This window comes from Rhineura floridana, chromosome 6, assembly GCF_030035675.1.
Source record: "Rhineura floridana isolate rRhiFlo1 chromosome 6, rRhiFlo1.hap2, whole genome shotgun sequence".
Lineage (NCBI taxonomy): Eukaryota > Metazoa > Chordata > Lepidosauria > Squamata > Rhineuridae > Rhineura > Rhineura floridana.
Window position 1 is genome coordinate 85,037,149 of NC_084485.1, and position 23,146 is coordinate 85,060,294.

At 42.1% G+C, this 23,146-nt stretch overlaps 1 protein-coding gene across 5 annotated transcripts in view; it reads right to left on the bottom strand.

The window, feature by feature from the left end:
* Positions 1-23,146, bottom strand: part of LOC133387641 (phosphatidylinositol 3-kinase regulatory subunit alpha-like) — a 239,943-nt gene that overhangs the window by 134,663 nt on the left and 82,134 nt on the right. For 4 of the 5 annotated variants that reach the window (XM_061632853.1, XM_061632857.1, XM_061632854.1 and 1 more), the window contains exon 5: positions 6,147-6,278. The exons of the other annotated variant lie outside the window; for it this stretch is intronic. In XM_061632853.1, the coding sequence (XP_061488837.1) occupies positions 6,147-6,278 (132 nt within the window). The remainder of the gene's footprint in view (positions 1-6,146; positions 6,279-23,146) is intronic. 5 annotated transcript variants of the gene reach the window in all.

The window sequence follows — 23,146 nt, forward strand, 5'->3', positions numbered from 1 at the left end:
ATGCTATGCATAATGCCTATTCCTTTCATTATGAAGCATGACAGTGTGATACAGTGATTAGACCAGGAGAGGTCAATATTTTGGGGCCCATGTGCACACTTGGAGACCTCTGTCCTTCCACCCCATAAGCATACACACACACACACCCCGCAACTGCTTACACCTTGCAGCCCCCCATGCATACCCCACAACTATACGCACACATGCGTGCACACATCCTTCAACCTCACATACACCCTTGTGGTTAATTCAGCATAAGGATGGTGACGGGTGCTAGAGGGTCCCCTCCTACAGTTAATTCATCCTATCAGCTACTGATATAAGCAACAAACAGGCACAGGTCAACTTACAGGAGGGCTCCTCTAGGAACCCAGTAAGATTTCAGATGCTTTGTAAAATAATACAGGACCAAGACAATGTGGGGCATCTATACTAGTCCTAGGTATTTTGTCCTCTCCACCTGGCCCTGAAAGACCAAGGAAAAATATGGGTGCATAGAGTTGTAAGCAAGCACAATTTGTGACAATGCACAACAACTCCGGGTTCCAGTGTCTGGGAGACTGGCCATTTGCTTGTTCTGGATGGGGTTACTCTCCCTCTGAAAGAACAGTTATATAGTTTGGATGTGCTCCTGGATCCACCTTTGTCACTTGAGGCTCAGGTAGCCTTGGTGGCTAGCAATACTTTTACCTGCTACAGCTGGTGTGCCAATTACGGTAATTCTTGGGTAGGAATAGCCTAATTGTGATTCACGCATTGGTAACCTCAAGACTTGTTTATTGCAATGTGCTCTGTGCAGGGCTACCCTTGTGTCTGGTCTGGAAGCTTCAGCTGGTGCAAAATATTGTGGTTAGGCTGTTGATGGGAACAGACTACCACCGGCATGTAACCCCAGGGCTTAAAAGCTTGCACTGGCTGCCCATATGTTACCTGGCCAGGTTCAATTTACAAGGCCCTTAAAAATTGGGCCCAGGATACCTTAAGGACCACTTGATCCCTTATATCCCAGCCTGATCACTGAGATCTGGAGGAATTTCTGCTGGTGGTCCCCCATGGCTCATATGCACGGCTTGTAATGACTAGAAGCTGCGCATTCAGTGTAGTGGGCCCAAGCATGCGGAACTCCCTCTCAACTGAGTTTAGTCAGACACCCTCCTTATTGAACATCAGGTGCATAATTAAGACCTTCTTGTTCCAGTAGGCATTTAAGGTAGTGTTTGGTTCTATGATGATTTATTGTTTCATTTTACGTATGGCTCATTTTTATGTACGCTGCTTAGAAATGTAAATGATTAAGTGGTATATAAATTGAAAATTCAACAAACATCACTGATCACAGGGCATTCTGTTAAGACATCAGCCATAGCTTCCAATTTAGCAGCTTTACGGAGCTCGAGTCTTAACTCTGGTCATAACATGGAAAGGTTTTTTTAAAAAAATCGACTGCAAGAGGGCAGAATAGCTTGCTCTGGATCCTTTCCTGGCCCTGAGCTACTTGGGCAATCTGCGGGTAAAAGCAGGCTTCTTCTACATGCTTATCACCTTCTGGATCCATTTCTGTTGAATGCAAATAGATATTGGCATGGTGCACATGCTGTATTCCTACATCCAGCACTCAGCACCATAAATGTTTCCTGTTTCTGGATCAGGACCACAGGACCAACACTGAGCAGACGTGCTTGGTACTGTCAGTTCTGATAGCAGCAGCCACTTGTTTAGAGGATAAAAAGGAAGGAATCCAGATTCCCCCTCCAACAGGTGATTGGTACGGGCAAAAGTAACAACAGCAACCACCCTTGGTTTGGTGGGGTCATGCATGCAGATTTTTATACACAGCAGAGTGAGTTAGAAACTATGTTTGATAGACAATACAGAGGCACTTCTAGAAGATGGTTACAAGTAATGCATAGAAAGGAAGTAGCAAACTGTCTCTTCTCATCCTACATTGTGTGGGGATGCCTTTAATCATACTGGGTCGAAGTTCCCTGTTTGTAATTGGAGAATTTTTTTTGGCATCTCTGAGGTGACAGAACACACAACATAGATGAAGGCCAGGATGCTGAGGAGCATGTTGCCTACAGGCCTATATTAACAAAAAGCATTATTGAAAACAGTATTATTAACTATTATTAGATATATAGCATTTAAAATTTTAAAGTGCATATTTTTACAAGGCTTGGGAATCAAGTAGCTGGGATTCTTCTGTTAATCAGTGAAAAGTCAAAATCTTCCCTTCTGAGTTCTGTTTCTTTTAACTTTCACAGTTTCAAGTATTTGGCCTGTCGCTTCTAACAAATAATTCCAGTAAAACCTAAATCTAAACACAGAAATATGTTTATATATAGGGCCAAATGAGGAGGAGGAGGAGAAGGAGAAAAAACTCTACAAGAACTAAGAGGGGCTTCCAACTTGTCAAACTAAAAAAGGCCCCTGAGATTTTTCTATGCCCATATAAAGCCAAAAAAGGACTAGTTTACAGTTAAAAACCTACCAGGCAGCTTGGCCAAAAAATTTACAATAACACTTTCTTTCTAGGCCAGTATCGCAGGGACTTGGCAGCCATTTGGGCTTCTGGCCTGGAGCAACACACACGATCTGAGGTTATATCCTTTTCAGTGCTTCAGGCAGCAGCACCATGTCTCCTGGTGTGTCCGGACTACTAAGAATAGGAAGAATGTGAATTGGAATTTGGACAGGGCTCTTAACAGTTTCCAGTCTCCTTCTGAATTTATTCCAAGGCTGAAACCTCCTGCCTGTCTTCAGCACAACTAGACTGATGTTCAGCTGGCCATTGGCTACCACCATCATCTATCAACATGGTCATGCACTAGGGCAAACTACCCACAATTTATGCAGGCAAGTTAAGCAACACAACACCAATCTTCTTAAGCCAACATCCACATGGCTCCGTGTGATGCTTCCTTCCCTGGCTCTTCCTGTCAGGTTCCTACCTGCTCGTGGTTACTGCCTGTCTCTAGGCACCACCAGGGACTCCACCAGTCCGGACCGCACTCTCTTATGGTTTACCTATCCGCTCTAGCACAGATCTCAACAGATCCCCCTGCTAGGCAACCACCAGTAACGTCCCAATACTAGTATTCCCAGAGACTCTGAATACTGGTATTGTTATTCTCTTTACCGCTGCCACCATTTGTTACAGTTCCCCTTCAGCCTTGGTCATTACCTTACCCTCCCTTCTGGTCTGTGAAATCCCAGCCAAGGATCAGGCCTTTGGTAAACCAAATTAAGTATTTATTACAGATAACAAAGCTAATAAGATTAACAAGATTTCTTCTTAAGGCACATAAGCATATGGTTTTACTCTATACTAATCCGAACTCCACCTCCCTCCTGGCAAACAACTCTCTAAACCCCACCAAGCAATCCACTCTTTCTCTTCTCCCCCCAGATTCCACAATTCACCACCTCACATTCACCCAGATTTACCTGTCATCCTTTCATTTATACTGTCAGCCATTTTAAAACATTCAGCCAATCATCAAGCATTCTATTGCCCATTCACTCCCCCTCCTCTTTCACTACTTACCATGTATACTCTAAACAACCAGCACTTACCATATATACACTAATATATAGGAACATCACACTCCGCACTCAACACAGCAACCTCCTGCACAAGAGTAACATTTAATAATTTAGTTTTGCCTTTATTTGTTTTTTGTTTTGTTTTGTTTTTGTGGTACAGGAGTTCTATTAAACTTGAAGGGAACTAGAACTAGAGACTTGCCTAATCTCCACTTTGTTATTTTACTTTTGTCGTTTAATTTCATGCCCTTTAGCATGAACGATGCAATAAACTGTAACTGAATCAACACAGGAAAAGTGTGGGATAAATCTAAACAATAGGTAAATCAGCAACCCCAGTTTCCCTTTGTTCTTAGAACACATGTAAAAAGTCATCTAATACACACCTGAAGGGAATATTTGGCACATTTTAAAAGAAATAATTGGCAGCAATGTCCAGTGCATTGTTGCATGCTGCTATTCCTGGTGGAGAAGGAGAATCAAGGGAATTTATGCACAACCAACTGCAATGAAAAGTTGTGCACTTTCTTCTACAGGGAAAAAAACAGCATGGGTGGGGAGGGGAGGGCAATGTTTATCAGAAAAATAGCCAGAGGAGAAAGGATAGAGGAGCCCCCTTTCCCCTGCCATTCTTCTGCTTAAACCTGCAATCTCCCAAGTTTGCTTTTGGTTTTTTTTATAAAGATGGAAGAAAGATATATGTAACAGCATGTCACATCTGGTTTGGACCTTAAGGCAAAATCTTCCATGAACTAACCTGCAATCACACCTCACACATTAACCCTTGTTGTTCAGAATATATTTTCCTATGAGTAGATGAGAGCAGTGAACAGGGTAGAGCTACCAAGACAATCTAAGAAAGAGTTCAGCAAAATATTCTAGGTAGCATAAGCAGTGAGCCAAGCTATGTGCTAAGAGGAAGGGCAATTCTTACCCCCAAAAGACAAATACAGCATTCCTAGCACTGATTTTGAGTAGGATGACTATTATTCCAAACCCATTCTTAAATATGGCAATGGGTTAGGATGTTTCAAAGGATGTTTTGCAACAAGGATTCACCTTCCATTCAGTTAAGTTTTCCAATTCAAGTTGTTGTTTTCTTCAGTAGCTGCTGGTGTGGTGGCCAGAGCCGCACAGCTACCCTCTTGACACTGGAATTGCTACAGCTTTCCTGGATGCCACTGGGGTAGGGCACAGCTGTGGCAAGCTCGGGGCTGTGAGGATGCACTGATAGAGCCACTCTGACACTCCTGCTCATGCACCTGTGCTCCTCCAATCTCATTTCTGCCATGCCCTGCCATGCCCCACACCATCCAAGTAAACTGTAGCAATGCTGGCTTTTGGTAGGTGGCTCTGCTGATCTAGCAAACCACTTCAGCTACTACTGGTTTGCTCTTGCAAATACAAAGAGGAATCTTGCACACATTTTTAGGTCCATTTAACTTTCTTCCAGACATCCTGCAAATGTTTCAGCAAAACAGGAACCCTAACTCTAAATATGCTTTACATTTTGTTTTAGGGCATATTTGGTGGCCACTCCAAATGCAGGTCAACTTGACCCATTATCTGGCTTAATGAAGAACTAACTGTTCACATATGAATTCCTTCAGTATGTCCCTTTCTTCAGTGCAAAGGGTGCCACACGCTTACAAAGACCAATCTGCTTATTACCGCCGTTTTTCAAGCAGAATCTGTGCCAGGTCCACAATGCCGAAGGCAGTGGGTGTAACAAAGTCTGAAAAACAATATGTTAAAGCACTTTCATTTCCATCTCATTTAATTATCAGGCTAAATTTTGTACAGGACATGCCTATGTTTAATTTGGATGTATTTACTAAATTCACATTATTAGGTGGTTTGGGATGAAGTGACCTTAATATGTCAGCATTATGGTTGTAAGGCAAGCGTTAACTGGCAGATCAATCAACTCAAGCTTTAGTTGACTAATCAGAGGGAGCCAATTTTAACCAGTGGGTCTGAAAATTAAAGCTTTCACACTTTTTTTTAAATATTAGTTTGGTTTTGGTGTGCTATTACAATTATGGAATCAAAAAAAAAAATTAAAGATTGCTTTTCCTTCTAACAATGACTGGTGATTTTTGTTTATTAGGTTGTAAATTATCTTACACTGCATTCATTGTGTCAAAAATATATTTATATTGTGTGGGTTTTTTTGTAATATACAGCTTTATTTAAATTTAATCAATTGATTATAAGCTAATCAATTAAAAGCCAGATGATTCATAAATTAAGACACCTTTAACTGGTCAATAGCCCACATCCTTACTATAGTTAGCGACTGAAAAACACTAGTGAGAGTGTAGCTGCCCCACTTACAATGGTTCTTGCTGATCCAAGCAGGCAAGGCACAACAGGCTCTGACATATTAATTCAAATGATCACAGCAATGTTTGAAGAGAGTAACATGTAAAATTATAACACCAGTATCAAACTGTGGCCCCTCTGAAATGGAAACATGATTGAGTCAGTTTAGTCATGCAATTAGGCATCTTTCCCAAGATTTCCTGAAAATGACACAATAGAACTCTGGAATGTGAATCCTTTAAAATGTGGTAAAAAAGCAAAGACTGGCTATTTACCTTGAATTACGTAGAGTAATTCACTGTATGTTGCTGAGTGAATCACAGGGCAAGGGAGCTCCTGCAGGTAACATCTGAGCACTTCAGCTAATGTCTGCCCATCAAATCTATCTAGTTCAACAGACGCCAGGTCTGGAAGAAGAAGAAAAAGGGGGGGTTATCCTGCAAAGTGGCTTGCAGTGTAGGAGTAGGGAGGGAATCAAGCTGTTCATCTTCATTAGGACACACATTTTTTGTACTGAAGGAACCAAGTTTTGGAGGAAGGATTGCAAATCCTTATGTTGGAAAACAACATAACCATACCAAGTAAGCTCTTCTGTTTTCATTTTGAAGCTACTCATCAACAGCTTCTGCACTGGGCTGCTTCTTGGATGCTCACATCTTGCAGAACTCAAAGGTATTGGAGGATGTGGAGAACTTCAAATACCCTACACTTTCTGGAGGAAAAACTCTATTCAATATGCCACTGATTCATATAAAGGGGCACAATACATTTCAACTCAAAAAAGGGTGGAGGGGGAATGCCATTTCTCATTTCTAATTTACCAGAATTGAAGCAAAGAGTAGTCTCCCAAGCTAGTATAAATAGTTTGAAATGAAAAAGATCACTTTCCAGTCTACCATAACCCACAAAGAATATAGAGGTTAATTATGTGTAACAAACCATAACTCACCAAGAACTAGAAAAACTGTTCTTTCACAGCTGCACATATGCTTTGTCCAAGTACACACATACACAGAAACAGACACTTTGCATAAATAACTGAATTTGACTTTTTGAAAGCTTGATTTTAACCCTGTATTTTGAGTTCTTGCAAAATTTAGAGAGTACAATTCAGTTGGGATTGCTAGGCTCTGGTCCTCCTGAGACTTGGGGCTGGAGCCAACAGTCCAAGGGTGGTGCCAGTAGGACCAGAGGCTGCAGTCACCTAGTAGGTATAGATGATTGACTGAGTTTATTTATATGCCACCTTTCCACAGTGAGCTGTGCCCAAAGCGGCTTACAACAAACATTCAAAATGCAAGGAGTGTGTGTGAGATCTTAAGCTTCGCCTTCTAGCTGATCTCCAGTGCAAAAGTATTACTCCATTTCCCTTGTATTTTCAAATAAAAATAATATGCTTGTGCTGGTGTCTATCTCTCAGTCTATCACCCCAACAGAGAGAAAAAGAATAGAAGAACATAATGGGAAAAGGGGGATGATTTCAACTTTAGAATGAGGAGAGATGACTTGGAATGGGCCCTGTAGAAAAGAGAGTCCTCCTTGATTCTGCCCCTCATCCTGACATTTAGAAACGTAGGAAGCTGCCTTATACACCAACTCAGACTGTTTGTCCATCTAGACCAGCATTGTCTGCATGGATTGGGAGCAGCTCACTGGTGTCTCTGGCAGAGGTTTTTCACATCATCTGCTATTACCTGCTACTTTTAAAACTGGAGATGCCAGTGACGCTACCTAGGCCTTTTGCATGCAAAGCATGTGCTCTATCACCAAGCTGTGGTCCCTCCCCACTTCTCCTGGAGGTGCTGAAAATAAACCCTTAAGACATAAAGCTCAGGATCAAACCATAAGACCCACCTGGCAACACTAAACTTGGCAAAGTGATGTTACTTTAAATCTCAGAGGCATCAGTGGCAGAGGTAAAAACATGCTTAAATATCTTCCATTAAAATAAATTGGATTTAAAAGTAGCCATCTTTGGCTGGATTGTACCCAGAATGTTTTTGGCAAGGAGCAGGAGTGATGGCATGGGTAAGGAAAGAATACTAGAAGTGGATGGAGAGGAAAATATAACTTGGCAGTCATGGAGAAGGAACAAGAAGCCATTCAGCAGCCTTTCCCAGCCTGGCACCCATCAGGGAGATGTAGTCCCAAAGATATGGAAGGCACCAGCTTGGCAAGGCTGCTATACAGGCTGTGTATGGAAGCTCCACCTTCTGAAATATTTTGTTCAGAGTTACTTGCTTGAAAAATATCTTATATATGTTGAAAACATGCCTTATTGAAAAATGAAAAGTGAGTTTGCATTTGAGAAGCAACACCAGCTGTCAGACGATCTGCTATATACCTGCATGCAGTATAGGACCCTCCGTGGCGCAAAGTGGTAAGCGGCGGTAACGCAGCCGAAGCTCTGCTCACGGCCGGAGTTTGATTCCAATGAAAGGAGGAAGTTGAATCTCCGGTAAAAGGGGTCGAGGTCCCCTCAGCCTTCCATCCATCCGTGGTCGGTAAAATGAGTACCCGGCATATGGGGGGAAAGAAAGGCCGGGGAAGGAACTGGCAATCCCACCCCATATATATGGTCTGCCTAGTAAACGTCGCAAGACGTCACCCTAAGAGTCGGAAACAACTCACACTACAAGTGCGGGGACACCTTTTTTTTTATGCAGTATATAGCTCATGGAATTACAAAGGACAAATAACTCCACCTATTTCTGATTATCATAATATAACCCTGAAAATGCAAAGCTTACTTTCAATATACAGTAATTTATACTAAATTTTATAGTAAGTTTCAGATGGTTACTTATAATTAAATTGCTAATTATAATTAATGATAATTCATGAAAAATTAAAGACACCTCCTCCCTATTTATAGGTATCATAATTCGCCACAGTAACCCTTTCTTACCTATCATATATTACTGAAAATAGAAGATGGATATTTCACAGATAACAAAATTTATGAAAAGCAAATTTGGGGGTTATAAGGATTACGTCAACAAAAACTGTTTTTTCCCCTTAAAGAGGAACCTATAATTTGCCTAAAAATAAAAACTGACAATTAGAAATGGCAAGTGACCACAAACCATGGAGACACTTAATTATATTCCCTGTGTCCTTCATGTCACCCCTTCGAAAAGGGGTGTGACACAAAACTCAGCCTCAAGACCACTAGTTCAATGGAACAATTTATGTGCCAAAGCAATTACATATCACACATACAGGGGGATTTCCATTCCTAGTGATTTCCGCAGATGTTTAGAGTCTTTCGACACAATCACTCCCCAAAATGCCACAAGCACATTTTAGCTATTGCACAATACTCCTGTGTAAGGAATGTGATGCATAGCCTGATTGCTAAAGTTTAGCCACCCTACTGTAACTGGCTTCCAATTTTTAAGAGTGCCCAGAACTCTGCTTTGGGGTCACAAATTTCTCTTCCATCATTGCAAAAGATCCTTCCTTCAGTCACCCCCCCAAAATCCATTTGTTGCTCAATCAGCCTTGAGTGTTTTATAAATGCTAGAAGAATTTCCTTTTTCCTGCCAGAAGACCCCATGGAGGGTGTCCAATAGGCCCTATGTCCTTTGTTGTTCTACCTAATTACTCCACATTTTAGGGTAAGTTAATGTGGGCTCATTTCAGGCCTGTGGCATCTACATTGTTTTTCTTTAACAGACAGACACATACACACACTCAACTGGAATTAATTAGTTCACTAACTGGTGCCAACTGCAAAAGAGTGGCAGAGACAGATGCAAAATGGTGGCTCAAAGAGGGGGAAGAGCCAATTACTTCCTGTGCCCCATGAGCCACACACTGAGACAACTCCATAAAATTAAATAGACAAACTACACAGACAAATCTATATCTGAGCTACCATAGGTTGGGATTTCTAACAGAATAATGTAGCGGAGGAGTTTTTCTTGCTACTAAAGTTAAACAACTGGAAGTCCAAACTCCCATAGATAATTTCCATAGAAAGAGAGTGAAGGAAGGACTGCGGCTCTTTCTACTGATTTCTTTGACCAGACATGAACGTATGTAGAAAGGAGTCTGTCCATTTCCTTGAGGCTGACTGTTTAGTTGTACTTTAACAAGCTGGATCATCTGCATGGAAAACACAGGGAAGTGCTAGGGTCAGAGGAAGGCTGAGGACATCGTACCCTGACCGTAGTATAAATGAAGTCTTCTTACTGTGGAACTAATTTGCTTATGGCCCCTGTGGGCTACCAAAGTAAAATTTGGACAACAGCTTGAACGTTCAGTTCTGAAAGGTATTTGGTTAAATGTGTTGGGGCTGAAGAAAAAATTCAGCAGGTTGATTATTTCCAAATGCCTACATAGGTGCCCCACCTCCACTGCAGTCATTGATTAGCTTGCTGAACAAAAAGGAAAAGGGAAAAAATACCCCAAACTGAATCTCCAGAAATGAAACCTCTAATCCAGCAGCTGGACAGACTATTTCATAGTCTAAGGTTCCCACAAGAGTGGCCACAAACCTCATTGCAATCTCCTTGGGAAAACAGCAAGCCTTGGCAGTTTTGTTTTTATGCTGAAGTTTGGGCTTTTTGTTTGTTTTTTGCTTTTGGCGCTTGATAGACCGTGAGAAAGCTAGTAGCCAAGTCATGTCAGGGATACTGGTCTGCCCTGGCCAAGTATGGCACAGATTAACTGACATGGCTTTGTTTGGAGCTGTTTTCCCAGAAGGAAGATACAGAAGTCTGGAAGTGGGTGTAAAACAACAAAATAAGAGACATGGTGTTTACATGTTACGCTTGGAAGAAGGACCAGAACAGTAGCTCACCAAGAAATTATGTGTGTCCTTGTAGTTTCTTTGACACTTTGACACTTTTTAAGGGCTCTCTTGCTTACTTGGGAGCATCATGGGTTACTCTGCTGTCTTTCCTGCTCTTCAACTTTATTTACGGTTGCCATGGCTACTGCTACTTGACACAGACTTAGCGACCAACAGATCTGTCATCTCACTACTTAGCTGCAGAGGCATGTTGATTCATCCAACACCAGCAGTCATTCCTTGAGGTTAGCTGCTCGTCTGAATCCACCTATGGTCTATCAAGGCTTCCAAAGAGAAATGATGAGGCAGAACAGTGGTCAAAGTGCCTTCCTTTTGCCGGTGTTTGAAACAGAGCCATGCAACATTACAGGGGCAGAAATCCAAGCATAAAGAAGCATCTCAGCAAAGGACAAAATATATAATTGATCCCTGGATACAGAAACCTTTAGTCTAGAGCTTTGGGGAAGGGCTATAGCTCAGTGGTAGACCATCTACCTTGCATGCAGAAGGTCCCAGGTTCAATCCCTGGCATCTCCATGTAGGGTTGTGAGAGGACCCTGCCGGAAACCCTGGAGAGCCGCTGCCAGTCAGTGCACAGATTACTGAGCCAGATGGACCACCACTTTGACTCAGTATAAGGCAACTTCTGTTACTATGGGCCTATGTTCATCTCATTTCTTGTAGTGGTGTATATGCTTGGATGCGGCTAGTTTGGTCTGACCCATTTGGGCTGTATTTCAAAAAAAAAGAGAAAGGGAATTCTGTGCAGTATTCCTAAGGTCCTTTCCGCATGATTCAATCACCTTTTTGCACAATAAATGCACAGCATGTTTTCTGTTTGAGCTATATAGTTCACATATATTTTTGCCACAGAGACATCCCATTTTCAGACTGCCCAAAGTACAATATGTTGTACCTGGGACAATCAGTTGTTTCCTTTAGATAGCACATTCAATGCTATCGTATTTGCTGTGCAAAATATTATATGGTGTGTATCATCAGAGCTTTATTATTAACTAATATCTATGACAACTTGGAGGCTTAATGATAAGCCAAAAGGGCACCAGACCATTACAGATTTGGAAGTATGATGTCTGGGAGGCCTCCATCAATTATAAGATTCTATGAGCTATCTTTGTATCACATGCAGGCCGGGCACACAGAATTTGGTCCAGGTGTCAGACCAGATCTGGGCAAGCCACATGAATCCTGCATCTGAGTATTGTCTCTGCAGGTCACCTGATGGTCAAAGTGATAATGACAATTGAGAAGCAGTCCAAGAGAATACTGTGTTAGCATCCTTCCTTGTTTATTTAATTGCATGTATATATCACCCTTCCTCCAAAGAGCATAAAGTGGTGTCTATAGCCCTACTACCACCACATAAGCCTCACACCAACACAACTGGCCCAAAGTCACACATTGGGAGCTTCATGACTGTCATGGGGCATCTGAACCTGCATCTCCCCAATCCTAGTTTGCATACTCACTACATCCACAACAGCCTTCTGGTTAGGAGAGGCAGGTTTTAATTTCAGAATCTTAGTTTGCAGTTTCGAATCAGGGATACAACCCAATTAAAGAAATGTTATGAGCTGTAGTCAACTAATCGCTTAGTCTATCAATGAGAGAACTAAATTTGTATATAAGTAAAAACAGTATTTTTAAGGCAAGAAGCATACTTTGTTCCTTTTTTTAGATAATGATACCTCCTTCAATACACGCTGTCTGATTAATCAGGGACATCTTTTAGTTGATTAAATGCTTTTAATAACTGAAAAAGCATTGCAGCCTTATGTTAGACACATCCGCCATGACTATCTACCCTTCTGCCTCTACAACACTCCAGCCTTATTACAGTTTCTTAAATGTCCACTTTCTCCACACACAGCTGCCAAGCTGGACATTTTTCACTTCATCCAGCCAACAGTGACATACATTGCTCTGAGGCTTTGACGCTGTAGGAACACAGCAAAGATCTTGAAGGCCTAACACATGGATTTTTATATTTTCAAATGTGGTGTATAAAGATGGCAACAGTTATCACTTTGAATTTTGGCTGTTTGTTGAAACAAAATGACTTAAAAGTGCTCAGTACAGGCACTACAGCACATTTAAATCCTATTGATCTCAATGGATGAATTAAATATGTGCATAATTCTCTTCCAACGAAACAAATGGGACATGAAACTGCTTAACATTGGCTGGGCTGTATCCAAAATGTTTAACAATCCCAAGACTGTGCAGCTCTAAGATAATCAGATGTCTCTGAGGGCCAGCTCACATTATGTAGTAATAAAATCAGGTTTGCTACTCTATGATATATGCAATCCTGGCTCCCTGGCATGTCTATGGTATTCACATTGGCTGCATACAAACATTTCTCCTTTAGATGCCCACATAAACATTTTACAGATACATCTTAAAAGATGAAGTTTAGGGATCCTCTTATCTTATAATAAAAGAAGTCAGGTTCTACTAGACTATCACCACTGTTGCCGCTTTCATAATACTAAAGCTCTATAAAACTCTGTGGAACAGATGCTACAACTCCACAGTATCCCTTATATTTGAAATTTTGCAGTGGCAACTCTACCCAGGCCCTGATCTCTTGCATTCAGAACAGTGCACTCCCTGTTGGTCTAAACAACAGCTTTCAGATTTAAATATTTGATTTAGAGTTCTTCCCTTTTCTTTCTTCTAGCCAAAAAATCAGAAAACAAGTCCTGTTATTTTCCTCCTAATCCCCTTTCGTGCACATCCCTCTTGTGGGAGCGGGGGGGGGCACCTTTAATTATGGGATCTCTATTTTTCTTTGTCTCTGGACAAGAGTGGGAGGAGGAAGAAATGTTGCCTTTCTTTCCTCTGCACAGTAATTTTGACCAGGTCTCCTGATGCGGAAATAATGGGTGGCAATTATTTATCTTCCTCCCTTGGGTAGTCATTTTGTGCATAATTTCCCATTTTCTCATCTGAATTTACACTTGAAATAATTACCATAGACTGCCTGAAACAACTATGGATCAGTGATCATCAAGTTACAAGCAATACGACTTCCTAAAGCCAAATAATATTTCAATATCCCAATAGAGAATATCAGCAACATGAAAGACTTCTATTTTCTTCACTTTGCCTCACTTCCTTCCAAAGACTATTATCAGGTGCATGAAATAAAGACCAAGAAGATCTGCCTATTAGGTGTAATGGTGCAGAATGGAATGTCAGATAAACAACAACACCCTTAATGCCTCTGTGTTGGCAGCTTTCTTCTTACCACAATTGCCTCATTGCTGGACAAAAAGTTCTGTTCCCCACAAGACACAATATATTTTATGTGAGGTCTATAGACACCTGAACTCTTTCTAGAAGCAAGTCCTTAATGGAACGATTATCCATTAGCATAAATGGCATTCCTTGTGGGGAACTGAGAAGAGAATGATCAACTCTGTCCTTGTGCTTGAAAGTGCAAGATCATAAAAGGAAAGTAGCAGCTATTTCTAGCTAGAACTATGCTGAAATTTGTCCTCAAGTTTCTCAAAAGCTTTCTTCCTCTGTGAAAAAAGGGCTTCCATTTTTTCTGCCTTATTCTCAGGACACTTGAGAATTTATTTGGAATTTCAGTCACTTCAGGGTTTTGAGCGTACAATATTGTTGCGAGGTGTTCACGGGCAGTATGTGTGTTTTTCTTTCCAGTAAACATTTCTCCAGCACTCTGCTGTTTCTCTGGCTGCCCACACTTCCTGATCTGAAAAAGCCCCATGGGAGGAGTTCTAATGCCTGCCTCTGGACTTTGATTGAAGCACAGGTACCCAGGAGTACATACTACTAATAAGAAAGAAAGAGCACTCACAAACACCCTTTGACCACTTCAGCAATAAGGTATACACATCAAAACCCCTGCACTCCACCCATGAGAATTTCACCAAATTTTTCTCTCCCCTTTGATATTTATTTATTTATTACATTTATATACCGCCCCATAGCCGAAGCTCTCTGGGCTGTTTACAGCAATTAAAAACATTAAAAACAATTTTTAAAAGGCAAAAACAATTTAAAAACACAATTTTAAAAAATTTAAAAACAATTTAAAAACACATGCTAAAATGCCTGTGAGAAAAGGAAAGTCTTGACCTGGTGCCGAAAAGATAACAGTGTTCCATAATTCATAATTCAAGATCATTCCACAATTTGATAATTTTTGAATTCAGTTTCTTTTCTCATTAACTGATAGAACAGTGGTCGACGGCGGGGGAGGAGGGAGACACAGGATAAATTTTCAGGACAGCACTCGTTATACCCCTCTTCAGCTGGGGATCGTATGTGAAAATGGAAAACTTGGGGGGGGGGAACTTATGTTCCAACAGCTCCCACACAATTTCTGCTGCTTTAAAATGGAAATTCTGGATAAGCATTTGGTCATCTTCTGCTGAGCTTCCAGTTTGAAAGAAAGTTGAGCAACTGGTGTGCCTCCTGCCCACACAGCCAACTCTTCCTGGCACGCGCTGCTCTTAAAGCCTTATTTTATACAGCACATGTAGGCTGCTGGGGAGCATCTGTGCATCCACTATATTTCCACAAACATGGCCTGTGCCTTAATAAGTATGTCCTACGTTCCCTCGCACAGATTTGTCTCTTTGGGAAGGAATGATGCAAGCTCAGAAAACACTAACAAGGCACTTTTCAAAGATGGTGGGATTTCAAATAAATGAAACCCATACTTTTATAACCCTCACAGTGGTTTTTTCCATCAACCTCATCCCTGATATGCCAGTCCCCATCAGATGGTGAACAAGATGCACAGAGACTGCAGACACTATGAGAGTGTTTCCCCCAGGGCCTGCCTTTTAACTTCCAAGCTTTGTGGAAGGCGAAAGGTTCACCTCAACTTTGTATTTTTAACAATATTATTGAAAAAGAAGGAATTACAAAAAGGCCAATCAGGAGCTAATCAATGAGAAACTTCCAGATCTACACTATCAGATGGCCAATATTCCCTACTTGTTAGTAATTAAAATATGACAGTATCAAAAAGAAACTACTGCACAACACTACCATAGTAGGTTAAGAGCAGCCAACAATAGAACTGCAGTCTTCTTAGTCTATGTTCTCTCCTGCCTTGTGGTGAGACACTCCAGGCTGGAAGAATGATATTTTCCACTTGTTCTTCCATCAGACAGCCCAATGATTCTCCCTGGCCTGACTACAGACACATCTTTCACTGGGCAAAAACTAAATTCCGGCTTTGGCTGTGTAGGTGACTTCCAACTAGTACCTGAACACCCTAGCTTTATGAATGATCCCCCACTCTTTGCCAGTTTGTCTTCCCATCTTCCCAGTAGGGCTGGGTTGGTGTGCAGGGCATACTTGCAATGTAATCAGTCCCAGGTTCAACTGCTAGCATATCTAGGTACAGCTGGAAAAGGCTCTCTGAACCACAGAAGATCCACAGCCAGTCAGTGGAGACAATACTGAGCCAAATGGAATAATGCTCTTACTTGATGTGGGGCAGTTTCCTTATATGACCTGCCAACAATTTCCATTTTACTAGCTTATATTTTGAGCCTTGATGTGCACATGGTAGCTTGGCATGCAGACATTAGCAAGAAATTATGTTTTTCTCTGTGCTGCATTACCTGTCCATTTCTGTGCATCAAAACTGAGTGGTTTTTCTCCCTTGTCCCACTTGCAACCCTAGTTCCTGACCCTTCCTAGGCATCCTGCAAGTTCAGACCCAGGATTTTCATCTGACTTTGTTTGTGTCCCATTCAACTGGCACCACTATCTACAGCACCCTGCACACCAGACTGCCTGCCACCATAAAAACCTCTAATAAAGGAGGAGGGTTGTAGTTATCTGGGGTCTTGGGTGTGTGTGTCTTAAACCCATTACTTTTTTGGGAGCCAAGTGCCAGCTCAAAAAGTCCCATTAACTTACAGCACAATCCTAACCATGTCTACTAAAAGTAAATCCTATTGAACTCAATGGTGTTTACTCCAGGTATGTGGGATTAGCATTGCAGCTTTACTTCCAGAAAAGCAAGTATTGGATTAAAGCTCCATATTGGGAAGGTTTTCAAAACACTTCCCTCTTTAACAGCCCAGGAAAACTTAAACTTGTTTGACTCTTGCACACAAGAGAGAAAAAAAAGTGAAAGCTATATACTTACTCAATTTATGAGATTTTTAAATAAGCAGGAAAAAACAACCATTTTCTGGCATTCCAATGGAGTCTAGGTACTGCCTGGAGGTCAACAAATCTCAACCCTGACTTCACTTATTAGCTATAAACCTGAAAGGCTGGGGTTAGAGCAGTCAGCTACAATCTGATTTAACAGAAGTTGGGGGGCACCTGACATTTTGCTGTATATCTTGTGACGCAGACCACCTAGGAACTAGAAAAAAATTAAAGCTGAGAGTCCAGAGATTAAGGAGACTCACCCAGAAACCCAGAGAGGACCTCCAAAATCCAGTCTGTGGGCAAAAACCGGAGAGCTGGCAACTCTAAGCACAACTAAAAGGCCTCACCAAATTCCATTGAATAGAAACCCAAAAGGGGGATTAAAGTTAGTTTAGCCTCCTGGGAATAGTGATTTTTGTCAGGAGAGTGGACAATGTGTTGTGATTTACCAGGGATGAAGGTGAGGATGTTGGCAGTTAAAGCTCCTCTGGTAGTACAAGGGCTTATCCACAAGGCGATTTACTGTGTGTCTGGTGCTACTTGCATCCCCTTTTAATTCGCATGGTTCACATGATGTTACTGGGAAACAGAAGCTATCACACAGTTTCCCCCCCTGTAAATCCATACTAACCCAATTCTCTGACAATCCAAAAAAGAAAGGAAAAAACATCTTCACTCTGTGCTTGTGGACGCTTTGCTCCAATGCTTTTAGGTGGGTGTGTCAATGTTCCCTTCTCCACGCCCACTCCCTCCTCCTTCCTTTGTTCATTTTATTTCCTGCAACTTATAGCTGCTGTCCCCCGTTCTGCAATGCTTTTTTATGTTGCTGCAAAAGGTGCCTTTATTTTCTCCCCCCCCAACTTGTGCACAAAAGCGTAACACTGCTCAAAGAAAGATTTGTATTTTAGCAGTATTGTACCAGTGAAAATACAAATAACCGCACTTCCAGGTTGTTGTTTTTTAAATGAAACTTACTGGTAGAACAAACAGTGCATGCTTGGTTGCCAGGTAATGAGAAGGAGTGAGAATGTTAAATTAGAGGGCGTGGTCTTTAGGAAACTGCGCGATTGATGCTTCCCCTCAAGTGTGACTAGAAAACACCGAGTTTGCAGCTGGCATTGATCCCTTACTGTAGAGAGTGGACACAGAAAATTGAGGTAAAAACAGCATCTTTAGCACAAAGTTATGCTCCCATGCGGATAAGCCCACAAGACTCTGACTCCCTGGAGAAAGCTAGTTTTTCACTTATTTTGAAACTGAACCAAAAGCCAAACCTTTACCCTTTAGTTTAGTTCAGGCTGCTCTTAATAACCTTAACAAAGCCTACAGTAAGCTTGAACTATGTTTTTTAACAGTGTACGTTACCCTCAAGTGGTAACTTATACTTTGGATTTGAAAACTGATCTGAAAGCAGATATTCTAGGTCAGTGGTTCCCAATCTTTTTTCCCCATGGACCATTCGAAAATTGCTGAGGGTCATGACAGACCACTTAATTATTTTTCTGCTTGTTGTAGTAATTGTAATGCATTGTGCTAGATGCTGTATGTTTTTAATTGGAATTTTATGGCTTCTTTTATCTCTTATATTTTATTGTATTACAATTTGAATTCTATGAAAATACAATTAAAATCACTATGAATATTTAATGTGAACACGCTGTGGGCCACTTGAATGAAGCTGTATATACAAACAGCACAGTTTGGGAACCCCTGTTCTAGGTGTTTTGTCTGTTTAATGAAACTAGTTTTTAACTGGTTTAAATTGAACTGAAAGCTGAAACATTTAACTTGGGCTGAGGCCTACCCTAATACTTAGTGTATATATTTCCCTTTATAACCTATAACTAAATCCTATGCAGAGCTTGAGTTGCAAGCTAAGTCTACATTTTTTTCAATTTTAAGTTAACCTTTCCATTAAAAAATGTAAATGTACTGCCTTCCAGTCGATTCTGACTTATGGCAACCCAATGAATAGGGTTTTCATGAGGCTGAGAGGCAGTGACTGGCCCAAGGTCACCCAGTGAGCTTCATGGCTATGTGGGGATTCAAACCCTGGTCCCCCAGGTTGTAGTCCAGCACCTTGACCACTACACCACACTGGCTCTCAACTTTTCCATTAGCTAGGTCTTTAGTGTGTAGAAGTATATATATTAGCTAATTTACCCCCTCTCCAAAAATGGTATTTAATCAAGGTTTCTGGATATAGGTTACTGTGGCCCCTCAACGCTGCCCTGTTAGGATAACACTGAAAACTATATTTCTACAACAGCCTTTGCCAACTCAGTGTGTGCTCTGGATGTTTTGGATTCCTATCAGCATGGCAATGGTGCTGCTGCTGCTGGTAGTTCTAGCCCAAAACATCCAGAGGGCACCAGTTTTGCAAAGGTTGTTCTACAGCAGCCTTTCCCAACCTTTGGGTCCCCAGATGTTGCTGCACTACAATTCCCATAATTCCTGTCTACTGGCCATGCTGGCTGAGGCTGATGGGAATTGTAGTCCAGCAACATCTAGGGAACCCAAAGGTTGGGAAAGGCTGTTCTACAGGCTTATCACCCCTAGGATTTAGCTCCTGAATGTTAAACGTTTGCAGGATTTACCCACTAGGATTTAGTTCCAGGTTCACAATACCTCTCCTGTGCCATTGCTTCAGTTTTAGCTGATGCCTTAATAAGTTAAATAAATAAATAGATGGTACTTACCCTCTCCTTGCAAAGCTGCCTAACTTGTTTGTTATCTTGACACTTTACTAATGGGGCCAAGACACTGTCAGCTGGGGCTCCACATTTGCTCACAGACCACTATTGTGTGTGTGGTCTGTTCTTGGCCACAAAAAAGAACAAACTTTCTGCTGTTTGGAATGGATTCACTTAGATCGCAAGACATGTGGACCCAAGCTGCCCCAAGCCAGATGGACAGATGAACTTTGTGGATTTTCTCCCCTCCCTGGAGATCTTGATCCAGTCCCTGACCTTAAGGTTGTGTTTGGCAGCAATCACTGGTATGTAGCAAGCAGAAAACAAAGGGCAGCATTCATGCTTTGCCTGTCAGCATGGATGACCAATGAAGTCATATTGGTACAGAAAGTGTTTTGTTCTGCTGGCCTCTGTACTGATGTGACTCTGAGATTGGGTGTCCTGATGCTGCCCTGGGCCCAGTGTTGCTAGGGCCAGACTCCCAGACAACATGATGAGTCACTCTTTCCTCTGAATTTAAACTGTCATCAAGACTCAGAAGTCAAAATAAGGGAAGCCTCGTGGGATCATCCCACTGTGCAAAGTGACTTTGAGAATTATGCTGTGCGCTCATTTGATTGAAGGCCACCTGGTCACACAACTGCATACTTCATCTGACAGGGATCTACTCGCTGAGTTCTCCAATGTCTTCCTATTGGTGACTAAAAATGTACTGCCTTCAAATCGATACCGACTTATGGTGACCCTATGAATAGGGTTTTCATGAGGCTGAGAGGCAGTGACTGGCCCAAGGTCACCCAGTGAGTTTCATGGCTGTGTGGGGATTCGAACCGTGGTCTCCCAGGTCATAGTCCAACACCTTAACCACTATGACACATGTAGGGCTTTGTCCACAATCACACCACTAGCTGCCACGCTTGTTGGGCTTATGGAAGCCTTGCCTTCTTGAGATGTTTCTCTCTTTGAAGGCAGCAATGCTTATGACAGGGAGTCTCAAGGTAAACAATCTAATATTAACCCAGCAACAAGGCTTGATTTGGGACCACAGCTCAGCAGTATAATAGAACACATGACTTACCTGCAGAAAGTACAGGCTCAGTCGTTGCAATATCTAGTTAAAAGGGCCAGGTATTAGGTGACAGGAAATTTCCAGAATGGTGGGCACCAACGCTGGCTGCCTTTTCACCACCATAGACCGCTCGGCCTGTATTCCGGAGGACTGGGGCCTCGCTATAATTATTCCAATCTATAAAAAGGGCTCTTGATTTGACCCCTCTAACTACAGACCAATCAGCCTCCTCAATATTGTCAGCAAGTTGTATGCACGCCACTTATTTGAGAAATTGCAAGATTGGCTTGAACAAGACCATATTCTAGTCGAACAGGCCGGCTTTAGAGCAGATCGCTCCACTATGGATCATGCCCTAGTCCTCCAACATCTGGCAGAAAAGTATATGGCCAAGCCTGGGGGAGCCTTATATTCGGCTTTTATCGACTTCAAATCTGCATTTGACCTGATCCCTAGAGACAGACTTTGGGCGAAACTGGAGTCCACCAACATCAACAGGCGTCTTCTGTTACTCATACATTGCTTATATGATAACACTCATGTACGTGTAAGATGTAACAGCGCTGGCCAGTTATCCAAGCCTATCCCTACCTACAAGGGAGTTAAGCAAGGATGTATTTTAGCTCCCACCTTGTTCAATTTTTATATTAACTCCCTGGTCGATAGCTTGACCTCGTCCTGTTCTCGTCAGCCAAGACTGTCCCAGAGGCCTCTCTCTATCCTTTTGTATGCCGACGATGTAGTCCTTTTATCGTTAACATGCATTGGTCTAAGACGTCTGCTAAGTGCGCTTGCCTCTTTTTGTAAAAATGAACACTTGACAATCAATTATACTAAATCGAAGGTTTTAGTCTTTTCTAGAAAAAAGGGTTATGCATCGCTGGCAGATTAATGGGCACTCAATAGAACAGGTAACTTCTTTTAGATATCTTGGGATATTATTACACTCGACTGGAACATGGCGTCATCAAGCAAAGAGTGTCATACTAAATGCCCAGAAAAGTACGAAGGCCCTCCTTTCCTTATTTTATTCCAAAGGGGGGCAATATGTTCCATCAGCAATCCAGATGTTTATAGCCAAAGTTATCGCTCAGATGCTTTACGGAGCGCAAGTATGTGTCTATGATAACTTTGTCCCCCTAGAATCCGTCCAAACTAAATTCTTACGCTCTATTCTTGGCATCCTTGCCTGCATACCCAATTCCATCCTGCGATTAGAAGCCGGGGTATCCAAGATAGAAACTCGTATTTGGGTGTGTGTGATTAAATTTTGGCTAAAAATTATTTTTGCTCCTGTAGGCTTGGCCCCACTTATCCTGTCCGATCCTTTTCAGTCCAAGTGGAAACGGTCACTTAATATGGAACTACTAAGATTAGGCTTCTCCACCACTTCGATTTTCACTTTAGGCTATACTAAAGCAAAAGCTTCCATACTCCAACAAATCCTAGATACAGATTTTCAAAATCAGTTAACGTTGGCTGCTCCTTACTCTGATCTCAGATTCAACTCTAGACCATTTGCCCCCGCTCATTATCTAGCCACCTTGACTATCCCCAAGTTCAGGAAAGCGTTCACACATGCCAAGCTCAATATTTTACCCTTGGCACTTTTAGTGGGTAGGTTTAAAAAAACTCCATACAAGGAGCAGATCTGTCCTTGTGGCGAAGGGGCAGCGGAGGCAGTAGGCCATGTCCTACTGCACTGCACATTTTATTGTGATCTACGTTCTGTTTTAATCACTCCTATCTTGCAAAATATTCCTGGTAGGGACGAGGCTTTTTATGTGGAATTCCTTCTATCCGATCTTACTCCGCAAATATCAGCCAAGGTATCTAGCTTTTGTGCTGCTGCCATACGCTGCAGAAGGAATTTGACTACTGGCCAAATAACACAGCACTGATTTTAACCCAAATTTCTTTTAAGCGTTATATTTTGTATTATCCTTGATTCCCAGCTGTCCATGGAGGCTCAGGTTTCGGCTGTGAGCCGGGCGGCGCTGTATCAACTCCATCTGATACGGAGACTGCGCCCTACCTTCCCAACCATCTGCTCCCACCAGTAGTACATGCCCTGGTCACCTCTCGCCTAGACTACTGTAATGCGCTCTACGTGGGGTTACCCTTGAAAACGGTCCGGAAATTGCAACTGGTACAGAATGCAGCGGCTCGTCTAATTAAAGGCAGCCGCCGGCAGGATCACATCACTCCAGTGCTAAAGGAGTTGCACTGGTTACCGGTTGCTTACCGAGCCCAATTCAAGGTGTTGGTTCTGGCCTTTAAATCCCTATATGGTTTCGGGCCAGTCTATCTGAAGGAGCGCCTCCAGCATCGGCAGGGATGCCGCTCAACAAGATCAGCCTCAGAAGACCTTCTCTCGATCCCACCGGTTAAAACAGCCAGACTGGTGAGGACCAGAGGGAGGGCCTTTTCAATAGTGGCCCCCACCCTGTGGAATTCTCTCCCAAATGATCTCCGCCATGCCCCTTCGATGATGAGCTTCCACTGGACTTTGAAGACCTGGTTCTTCAGGCAAGCCTT